The sequence below is a fragment of the Amyelois transitella genome, chromosome 8 (assembly GCF_032362555.1).
Source record: "Amyelois transitella isolate CPQ chromosome 8, ilAmyTran1.1, whole genome shotgun sequence".
Classification (NCBI taxonomy): domain Eukaryota; kingdom Metazoa; phylum Arthropoda; class Insecta; order Lepidoptera; family Pyralidae; genus Amyelois; species Amyelois transitella.
In genome coordinates, this window is record NC_083511.1 from 205,249 (window position 1) to 216,680 (window position 11,432).

Here is an 11,432-nt window from a genome sequence, read left to right on the forward strand (position 1 = left end):
TTATGTATTTTCCAAAGGAAAAAAATAAAATTTATTCACACAAGATATGTACTCATGAGATTAATGTTATTTATTAATTTATGAAAGGAACACCAACTGATTAAATCTGCACATTATATATACATACATAAATAGGTACCTACTTAGTCTAACATGACATCCAATTACAACATATTCTAACAAATAAACAAACATTTGAATGTAAATTAAATTATCTTAACGATATATATATCGTTAAGATAATTTAATTTCTTTTTAATGTCTTTACACTATAGTGTGAAGACATTAAATGAAGCAGCTCTAAGAGAAAGAGATCATTACGCAATGTATTGGACTTATTTCATTTAAATACGGTAACTTTACGCCCAGATTATAAAGGTCAAAAAATAAAAACCAGGTCATCTATAGTTTTTCAAGAACATACATCTATTTCTAGCTATTTATCAAGTTTCAATACGAGTGGCACGTTTTTCGAAAATGTGGTGTCGTAAAACGTTAATGTTAAATATTTGTCTGCTCATTCAAGAGATAGATTGTCTACTACTGATGACACTGCAAATATAAGCTTAGAGAAGTCTTTGTTTAGAAATAGTAAATACTTATTTGCTAAGTATTATGATAGAGTTAAATCTCAATCAAATAGATATTGTGAACGTGTAGAAATAATATTACATGTTTTACTCTCACACGGAGTATACGTAGTGTCTGGTATAAACTTTATTATATCTATTATAATGTTTTATGTAGCCTTACCGGAGGATATAAAAAGTTAATCGATTTAGATATAGTGTTGTGACGTTTATCATAATAATAATGATAGCTATCGGTTTTAATCCTCGTTAGCATTATCTATTTGTCGTATTGAATATTCGGACAGTGTTGCGGACCAAAATATGATTTACTTTACGTGGGCTTGCGGTTGGCATCGCCGCACCCCATCACTCTTTAATGCAATTAAATTAAAATAAAAAGCCAAAATAAAAATGGCAGAAGAGAGTGATAGAAGGGCTAGTTTTATGAGCCCTGAACCCGATATTGTAGAAATAAAAGAAAGCGTTGACCATAGTGTTAGAACTGATAGAAGGGCTAGTTTTATTAGTCCAGATGCATCAAACAGAAAAGTTAGCATAGCCGAAGAGAATTTGGATAATGGATCAAACAGAAAAGGCAGTATTGCACCAAATGCTAGTAGAAAAGGCAGTCATCCAAGAAAAGGGAGTGTTTTTGAGAAGCCCATCGATTTGGACGACGTCTTGATCAACGAGTTGGGCCAGTTCGGCCGCTACCAGTTCCATAGCTTGCTTTTGGTCGCCATTCCCATCATCATGTCCGCTTTCATGAGCGAATATATCTTCTCCGCAGCTGCCATCCCGCACAGGTGATTAATTAGATATTTCAAAAAGTGTACTATTTGATTTACTTTTATTAAGACATTGCAATTCCATTGCCATTCTATATCATTCTATATCATGGACATTCGGCATAATATTGAAAGTCTTTGTTGTTGCTCATTAACATTTTATTAGAGTTAACCCTCGGTTCCTTCTGAACAAAAAGAAAATTCTCGCAAAATTTCGGAAACGTCTCTCTTAGTGACTATCCTTTCCTAGACCACAAAGAACCTACGTGCCAAATTTCAAATCCCAAGACTCAGCGGTTTTGGCAATAGTTAAATTGTCAGTCAATGAGTAAGTCAGTATGCTCTTATATATATTTAGAAAGTAAATAAAGCTTGGTATGCAACAACATTACAGATGCTTGATTCCTGAATGTGGGGAGACTACAGAAAATGCAGTGTACGACAACCCTATCACAGCTGGCGCCTACCCCGAAGGTGAGAGCTGCGAGCGGTATGTTCCACTTGGAAACGGAACCTTGAACTTTTGCCCCAGCTTGCTCTTCCACCCGAACACCACCATCGAGTGTGATACTTATGTGTATGACAGGACCAACTCCGTGGTATATGAGGTAAGGAAATATTGAATTGCTGAAATTTTCAGTGCTTATTGCTTTATAATCACATTTATTTAAAATTGTCGATATGGTTTTTCTTTAAAAAATTTTTCTTTAATATCGTACAGGCGTTCTTGATAGTTTGTCTAAGCTGTTGTATATTACTTTTTTTTACGTTTGGCCACATTTCCGTCACAATTTTTTTGATATACTCGTAAACATATAAAAGTATGTCAGTACTTTTTGTCTTTTACTAGATTTTTCTCCATAATCAACTACCAAAATTATTTTCAATGACTTTCAGTTCGACCTCGGCTGCACAGACTGGCTTCGTGTTCTGGCAGGTACGCTCAACAGCGTGGGCACTCTTCTGGTGCTGCCTATCACCGGCTACATCTCCGACCGCTTCGGCCGTCGCGTGGCTCTCATCATCAGCGTCTTCAACCTCGGCCTGATCGGCCTTATCCGCGCCTTTTCCGTGAACTACCCCATGTACCTCGCCTTGCAATTGCTTCAGACAACTCTCGGTGCAGGGACTTTCAGTTCTTCTTATATTATATGTATGTATACTCAATATTAATTTTAATTCTTTACGAATAGGTGCGAATTTCTTTAAGAGTACCTGCAAAATATCTAAAAGTAAGACGGGGACAAGTTAAATTTTTGCTTAATTCTGATATATACGCTTTTATTTTTTATACCTAACGAATTTTCAGTAACTGAACTGGTGGGTCCCAAATACCGAGTGGTTACGAGTGCTACGTGCTCCTCCATGTTCGCTGTGGGCCAAGTTGTCATGGGCGCCGTAGCCTGGGCCGTCCAGCCTTGGCGCTACTTCATCATGACGCTCCATATACCTTGCTTCCTCATCGTGTCCTACTACTGGTTCCTCAATGAGAGCGTCAGGTGGCTGCTGTCCAAGGAGAAATATACTGAAGCGAGAACTGTTTTGGAAAAAGTAGCTAGGGTGAACAAGAAGCAAATTAGTGAGAAATCTATGCAAGCTTTGATGAACCCACCAACTTTGCCATTGCCAGCTGATGATGTAAGTTGATTGATGTAGTTTAAATTCTCAATGCAATTATTTTGACCTGATTGTAAAATTTGCATATTTTCTTTTTATTTACTTTTCTCTGTTGGGATTTCTACTTACTTGGATTTATATTACTATTAAGTCTACTTTCATTTCTTTGTCTATTTTCATCATAATCAATAAAGTCGGTTTTGATTTTATTAACTTTTTTCAGGGTAACTCACCAGGCCTCATCTCCACCATAGTCCACTCCCGCGTGCTGCTCCGCCGCGTCTGCACCACGCCCATCTGGTGGATCACCACCACGTTCGTGTACTACGGGCTCTCCATCAACTCCACCAGCCTGTCCTCCACCAACATGTACCTCAACTACATCCTCACCTGCGCCATCGAGATCCCGGGGTTCTACACGGCGGTCCTCGTGTTGGACCGCATCGGGAGGAAGGCCACCTTGTCCTCCGGCTTCTTCCTCAGCGCGGCGTGCAACATCGCCTTCTCTTTTATTCCTGAGGGTGAGTTTCTAATAGTCAAAGTTCCAAGTCAAAAGTTCCAGTATCCGCTGTTTTGATTTTTCTTAACATTATTAATGAGCATAGTAATATATTCAAATATTATTGAAGGTAACAATAATAAAAAAGCCATTATTTATCCATCTGCTTCTGTTGTAGTTGTTTTACAGCTTAGTGTTAATTAGTCACTAACGACAGTATTTTTGTTTCGAATTTTAAATACACGTGTAAATGATCATGTACAACATCATCCACACATTTTTATAATACCTATAAAACTAATAATAAAAACTGGTAAAAACAAAAATACTTGCGTAATGAAATTACTCCGTTATCAGTATTCCGAATTGAGTGATGGAGATACAATTTATCGAAACAATTATCAAATAATTTGTACGTTATCTAAAGACAGAAAATATTATTTAAATATTAAAATTTTGCGACAATGCGTAAGATAAATAAAAGAAAATCGTATATCAATCATCTTAAAAATGATTGATTATCTATACATGTCCAGACACATTTATTGAATGAATTTCACTGAAATTGGGAAACGTATTATAACATATTTAGAAAAACGCTAATTCCTTTATGCATAAGCAGATGCAAAATCGTAATGCGCGACACTTTGTAGTTTGGCATATTTTGAATTTTATTATTGGGAAATTTGACCTTAAGATGATTAAAACTTGCGCCGTCCAAACAGTTTTCTTTGAAGCATTTTTTTTAATTTTGCCTTTATTTATATTATAAATATATGCTTTCCAATCCTTATGAAATACTAGTTCTCACCTTTAGTCGACTTGATGTAATATTATATAGTAGTTCACAAAAAATACGATATTCAACACAAGACAAATCTAAGTTTTTATGTGTAATGACATTTCTAATAGATACAATAATGTTCAAATAAAACAATATAGACCACCAAAAATCACTATCCATACAACACAACAACTCAAGGGTCACATTTAGTTGGACGACTGATGTGAGTGATAAAATTTACTTTTTCCTTAATTGACAGACCATGTTTATAAAGTTTTCTCATAATAAACTAAGCCACGTTGTTTTCATAACAGACCTGTCAATCCTAAGCCTGTGCGTGTTCCTGCTGGGCAAGTTCGGCATCTCCGTGGTGTTCACGTCGCTGTACCTGTTCACGTCGGAGCTGTACCCCACGCAGTTCCGCCACACGCTGCTCGCCTTCTCCTCCATGATCGGCAGGATTGGCTCCATCACGGCGCCGCTTACACCCCAACTCGTGAGTATTCCCACCCCAATCTTGTGGCGCTCGTAACACTTAAGCGATTGATATGTTAAGTATTGAAACTGGATAATCGACTCAGGGTAAAAAAGAAAGCAGAAATAGTACAAAAATATCTATTGACAATTTTGTGCGTGTATTCGGACAGAACGGCCGCAGATGTCTCGTTTAATATCTTCACTGATATGTTGCTCTGATGAGAGTATCACGGAGATTTTAACACCTTGTTTGAAGGTCGTGTCATTGTATTAGAAATGCATGCTTTGATATTGTCTTCTTGATATATCGGAGCTTAATAAAACAACCGCCTTGCTTCAATGCTGGTTTATTACTGAATAGATACCCGCAAGACTTGACATAAGGAGTAATCAAAACTACATACAGTACAACTCCCTCCAACATTAATTTGGAAACCTGTAACAATAATATCACTAACTAATCTAATTATCAACTAAAAAACTGACACTGCTCTGCTCATCCTTATATAATATATATGTTTTAAATCTTAATAACAAATCAATATACCTAATTATCTACAATCTCGGCTTGTCTGCTTGAAAAACGAATGAGGAGCCTACGGTTCAAAGAAAACCGTTGGTTTCCGAACTCTTTTAGAACGTCTAGCAATATCTTCATTTAAATTACTTTGTTTGTCGTTAGTCGCCGCAACTACCTCATTCTGATTTTCACTCCGCTCCGATGATTGAGCCTGAATCACATTTCCCTCACAAGCCTCTGCCCACACTTCCCCATCGTCTTGATCTCTCTCACACCGAGTATCACCTCCACCACCGGACATTACCGACATCTCTCCCCCCTCAACATAAGTAGGCAGATCAGGGCTATGTGCCGATGCCGGCGCGAGCTGTGGCGGCGCCGCGGCGGACGCGGGCGCGGGCTGCGGAGCGCGCGAGTCGGGCGCCGGGGCAGGCGTGGAGGACACGCTCGGGTCAGACAATAAACACGTATCTGGACCGGCCGTGTCCCCGTCGTCGTCGCTTATCATATCATTATTTGTAACATTAGCCTTAGTTAACTTCCTTATTTGATCTATATGTCTATAACCATAACTATTATAATCCTTAAAATAAATTTCATACATTCTTGAACCCACAACTTTGTTTATAATGCCTGTACACCAAATAGCTTTTCTAGCAACAAACCATCTCGCCCATACTGCTTCACCTACTATGAAGCGTCTACTAGGCTTTAATAATGCTGACTCATTGTTTACAATGTCATCGGGCTTCGAGTTTTGTGGCAAGATAAGATCTAACCTGCATCTCAGATTGCGACCTAACATAAGTTCAGCTGGAGTTGAACCTGTAGCACAATGAACAGTATTCCTATAACTAAACAAATAGCTCTGTAATTTTTCTAAAATTTTCCTTTGACACAAGTTGCTCTCCAAAAACATACATTTTAACATTTTTTTACAAGTTTTGACAGAATTTTCTGCTTGGCCATTACTAGCTGGGTGGTAGATAGGCGATGTTAAATATTTAATACCATTAGATTTACAGAATGTATGAAATTCAGCAGAATTAATTTTTACATCATTGTCAGATACAATAACCTTAGGCAAACCAAACCTACAAAACATTTCTCTTAGTTTTTGTATCAATGCGAATGTAGAAGTGCCACGTTCCATATAAATACATTCCAACCATTTGGAAAATGCATCAATAACAATTAAATATATAGCCTGTCCTAAAGCCATGTAGTCAATGTGAATGCGATGCCAGGGTGCCGAGGGGCGCGGCCAGGGCGCGGGGGCCGCTCGCGGCGGAGCACTGCGCACTGCGGAGCAAGCTGCGCAGGCGCCGACCCACCGCTCAATGTCGGCGTCGATTCCCGGCCACCACATTCTACTACGAGCCGCGCTTTTAGTTTTAACTACACCGAAATGTGCTGAGTGAAGCTCTTTTAACATTCTTTCTCTAAAAATATCCGGAACGACAACCCTATGTCCGCGAAACAAACAATCATTGATAACCTCCAAGTCAGTTTTACATTGAAAATAAGGCACAATATTCTTACATTTAACTTTCCTAGGCCAACCAATTTTCATGTATTTAATAACCGTTTGCAAAACTTTATCAGATTGTATGGCACGTTTTAAATCTGAAAATAGAACCGGTTCCGCTCTTTCTTCAAGGAAAAGAAAATATTTAGAATTTGCGTCTTGCTCGCCTTCGTTGTTAACTGATACTGGCAATGGAGATCGAGAAAAATAATCCGCCACGTCGTTACTTTTGCCATCTATGTACTTCACTGTATAATTATATGCGGACAATATTATGGCATACCTCTGCAGACGTAAGGCTGCTGTTACCGAAACCCCTTTGTTTTTATCAAAAATTGACAACAACGGCCTATGGTCGGTTTTTAATATAAAAGGTTCACTGCGACCATAGATGTATTGATGAAAATGCCTAACTCCAAAAATTATAGCTGTTGCTTCCTTCTGTATCTGGCTATAATTCTTTTCGCTCTTTGACAAAGATCGCGACGCGAAGGCAATCGGTCGCTCGCGCCCGTTGGCGTCCTGATGAGCCAGCACGGCGCCGAGGCCGGCGGGGCCCGCGTCCACCGTCAGTACGAGCGGCGCGGACGGGTCAAAATGAGCAAGTACCCGCTCGCTAGCTAGGATCCGTTTGACTTCTTTAAACGCCTCCTCTTGACGCTCCCCCCATTGCTATATTGCGTCCGTGCGAAGAAGTTCATGCAACGGATTTAATAAGGCTGATGCATTCGGTATGAAGTTCCTATAATAATTTACGATTCCTAGGAAACGTTTTACGCCTAACATATCAGTAGGTGCCGGAGCACAAACGATAGCTTCCACTTTGGTTGGACACGTTCTTAGGCCATTTTTATCTATGACATACCCTAAGTAGGTTACGCTCTCCTGAAAAAAACAATTAACATTTTTCTTTCTGTAGCCGTAAACCTGCATCGTCTAACCTACTTAAAACCTCGTGAAGTCTAGACAAATGAGACTCTTTATTCGGCCCAGTAATACAGACGTCGTCCAGCCAGATACTAACCCCTTCTATCCCTGCCAACAAGGTCTCCATAGCCCTTTGAAAGATAGCAGGTGCACAAGCTAAACCATAGACTAAACGTGTATAGGAAAAAAGGCCCTTATGTGTATTAATCGTACATAATTTTTGGGACGACTCAGATAATCTAAATTGATTATAAGCATTACTCAAATCTAATTTTGAGTAGCACTCCCCCCCACCAATTTTGGAAAACACCTCTTCAATTCTAGGTAATGGGTACTTATCAATTTCCAGGTCCTTATTTAGAGTGCATGAAAAATCGCCTGCAATTTTTAGTTTACCATTCTCCTTTAATACCGGAACAATCGGCGTAGCATAATCGGAATAACAAACCGGTTTTAAAATGCCTACACTCACGAGCCGGTCGAGCTCTGCGCTCACCTTATCTTTGAGAGCGAAGGGAACGGTGCGAGGTTTGAAAAATTTTGCCGATGCTTTGTCTTTAAGTTTTAAATCAATTTCAAACCTATTAAAAGACCCTAACTCATCTTTCCACAGGTTTGGGAACTGTATCAATAGACGTGGCAATTCTTTGCAGATTTTATTATCAGTTATCATATAATTTTTAGTAGCAAAATAAATTTTAAATTTCGCCATAAAGTCACGACCCAAGAGAGGGGGTCCGCCATTTTTAAATACATACATTTTAATTTCATGTACAGATTTAATATATTTAACTTTCGCAATAAAATATCCCAGGGGGATGATTTTGTGTCCATTGTAAAGACACATATTTACATCGCTCTTAAACAATTTTAGGTTAGAAAAATGCTGTACATATAATGTACTTGAAATAATTGAACTCCCCGACCCAGAATCTAACTCCATACACATATCTACATCGTTTATCCTAACTGATAATTTAATCGGTTTATTGACCACATACCTCATGTTGAATAATTCACATTCACTGCAATCCTCTCGATCCGAGCCCACATTTTCCGGCACGATATTATGCACATTTGACTTTTTAACTACGCACATCCTTTTTAGGTGACCTTTTTGACCACAAACAAGGCACTTGTAATTTTTGAATCTACACTTAGAACCATCGTGATTCCTGTAACCGCACACCGCGCAACGCACTTCATTATCATCGACCTTACGACCGCCTCCCTGACGGCCGCTGCTACCCGCGCCTCCGCCTGCGCGTCGATGATCCCCTGCATAGAACACGGACTCCTCCTTGATATCAGCTGCCCCTGCGCCACCTGCGACGCTAGCGCGTGCCTGACGGACACACGCTGCTTTTTGGGCAATTTCCATCGCTTGCGCTAGTGTCAGCGTCTTTGAATCTGCTTCAAACAGACGGTCGCGCTCCCGTCCTGTTCCAAAGCCCAAAACGAAACGGTCCCGCAGCACGGTATGGAGTTCCGGTCCAAAATCGCAATATATAATAATATATATGGGACAAATTACACTGATTGAGTTGCCTCGAAGTAAGTTCGAAACTTGTGTTACGAGATACTAACTCAACGATACTATATTTTATAATAAATACTTACATATATAGATAAACATCCAAGACCCAGGGCAATCAGAAAAAGTTCTTTTCTCATCATGCCCTGGCCGGGATTCGAACCCGGGACCTCCGGTGTCACAGACAAGCGTACTACCGCTGCGCCACAGAGGCCGACCGCCAGCCCACGTAGCCTCGCAGCCCAATCTTCGATGCTCTCGCCATCCGATTTTACCGCGTCATAGAACTTCGCTCTGTCAACGAACGTCGACCTTTTTGGCGTAAAATGCGTGTTGAGTAACTTCACCAGCTCACTATAGTTTGATTCTTCAAGCTTATTCGGATGCACAAGGCCCCGAACCAGACGGTAGGATTCATCCGATAAGTTTGTTAACAGCACTGCACTTTGATTTTCAACCGAAATATTATTCAACTTGATGAATTGCGTCAATTTTCCGTAAAAAACTTCCCATTCGTGAATTTTATGGTCAAAAATCGTAAGATTTCCAATTATTGTCGACATTTTGTTTTTTTTTTTTAAATTACGTGGGTAGTGATGCCTCGTCGCCAGATGATATATCGGAGCTTAATAAAACAACCGCCTTGCTTCAATGCTGGTTTATTACTGAATAGATACCCGCAAGACTTGACATAAGGAGTAATCAAAACTACATACAGTACACTTCTACCCTTACCAAACTTCTGTTAGAAAATGAAACATTCATTTTCTAACAGAAGTTTGGTAAGGGTAAAAGACAATTTCAATGCATGTGCTTTACCGTTTGAAACTTGTATAGGATACTTACCAATTACGAGTATAAAAGTAACCACATCTTTTCTTGAGGACTACAGAAGACAACGCACAAAAATTAAAAAGCTTAAAATAGGTAATTTAACAGATTTTTTTAAGGTTGTTGAGACATAAGCAGTTAGCCGACAAAAAAAAACTTACTAACGAGTTAGTAGGTAGGTACTATTTTACAAAGACAGACCTCAAGTAGTAATTCTATTCTACATAGATACATATGATCACGTCTATATCCCTTGCGGGGTAGACAGAGCCAACACTTTTAAAAGACTGATAGACCACGTTCAGCTGCTTGACTTAATGATAGAATTCTATTCTAGTCTGCTGTAAATCTCTAGAAAATACTTCAATATCTTAACTTAAAATTTCAGGCTGAGTATTGGGGCGGCATTCCCACGATGATGTTTGGAGTCATGGGCCTGATCTCCGGGCTGCTGGTCCTCACGCAGCCCGAGACCCTGGGCACTCGGATGCCTGACACCCTCGCTGAAGCAGAGGCTATCGGCAAGCCAGAGTCCAAGATCAAAAGGACCACGTGATACCCCCTACTACCGATACGTAATCTCGCAACATTGTCGGGTTTGCACATTTGTCGGCGAATTTGCCATCATGATTTTGTTATTTTGATTACCTATATACATTTTAATAAGCGTATTGTTAAGAATTACAAGTAAAATATCCCTAACATTGACCAGTTGTTGATTATTATTATTAGCTTACGAGGATTCAAGAGGTACAATTTTATTGGTACTATTATACATTCATACATATAATCACGTCTATATTCCTTGCGGAGTACACAGAGCCAGCAGTCTTGAAAAGACAGAAAGGCCACGTTCAGCTATGTCAGTTATATCAGTATGGCAATGATCGGATCGGATGAAGGGATCGAGATTCCAATAGTGACAGGTTGCTAGCCTTAAGCCTTAGCTTTAATCGCTTTTTACGACATCCATAGGAAAGATATGGAGTGGTCATATTCTTAGGTGCGGGGAACCACACGGCACTATTATATACTAGCTTATTTATCGTTACTATTTATAGGCTAACTGTTTTATTTTAAAACATGTTTATGAGATTATTGTTTTGACGAAACGGTCGACCAAAAAGTTCTAGCTCTTGAACAGTTACAGTGTTGCGTATTATTTACTGGCATTACAGTATAAGCAGTGCTTACAGCGAAGCAGCAGATTTCCAAATTGCTTGCAAAATTTCGCCTATACAGTACAAGAAATTAACCAAGCTAAAAATATTGTAATTTTGTAAATTTTTACGCATGCTTAAAGTTAGCTTAATTTATCAGGAGATTATTTTGGATCTAGGTGCAAATAATCGTTA

General features: G+C 39.2%; 3 protein-coding genes across 3 annotated transcripts in view; 2 read left to right on the forward strand and 1 right to left on the reverse strand.

Moving 5' to 3' along the window:
* LOC106140826 (uncharacterized) overlaps positions 1-11,432 on the forward strand; it is a 346,955-nt gene that overhangs the window by 9,677 nt on the left and 325,846 nt on the right. The gene's annotated exons all lie outside the window — the stretch shown is intronic.
* On the forward strand, positions 736-10,785 carry LOC132901989 (organic cation transporter protein-like). Its single transcript, XM_060945409.1, has 7 exons — positions 736-1,378; positions 1,755-1,968; positions 2,258-2,513; positions 2,670-2,998; positions 3,201-3,498; positions 4,575-4,756; positions 10,466-10,785. Exons 1-7 carry the CDS (start codon positions 984-986, stop codon positions 10,631-10,633), a joined length of 1,842 nt encoding a protein of 613 aa, XP_060801392.1. The 5' UTR covers positions 736-983; the 3' UTR covers positions 10,634-10,785.
* LOC132901778 (uncharacterized) lies at positions 5,334-9,809 on the reverse strand. The gene is made up of 4 exons (XM_060945431.1): positions 9,464-9,809; positions 8,668-9,221; positions 7,195-7,457; positions 5,334-5,817 (listed from the first exon to the last, which is right to left on the reverse strand). The coding sequence occupies exons 1-4, from the start codon at positions 9,807-9,809 to the stop codon at positions 5,334-5,336; spliced, it is 1,647 nt and encodes a 548-aa protein (XP_060801414.1).

Bases quoted from the DNA above. Each gene is read 5' to 3' on its own strand.
- LOC132901989 (XM_060945409.1), top strand. From the start codon at position 984: ATGGCAGAAGAGAGTGATAGAAGGGCTAGTTTTATGAGCCCTGAACCC. The intron at 1,969-2,257 runs GTAAGGAAATAT...AATGACTTTCAG, and splicing joins CCAACTCCGTGGTATATGAG to TTCGACCTCGGCTGCACAGA. The intron at 3,499-4,574 runs GTGAGTTTCTAA...TTTTCATAACAG, and splicing joins CTTCTCTTTTATTCCTGAGG to ACCTGTCAATCCTAAGCCTG.
- LOC132901778 (XM_060945431.1), bottom strand. From the start codon at position 9,809: ATGTCGACAATAATTGGAAATCTTACGATTTTTGACCATAAAATTCAC. The intron at 7,458-8,667 runs GTAGATATGTGT...GACGCAATATAG, and splicing joins TATCAGTTAGGATAAACGAT to CAATGGGGGGAGCGTCAAGA. The intron at 5,818-7,194 runs GCATTTTCATCA...TTATGGTTATAG, and splicing joins GCTATAATTTTTGGAGTTAG to ACATATAGATCAAATAAGGA.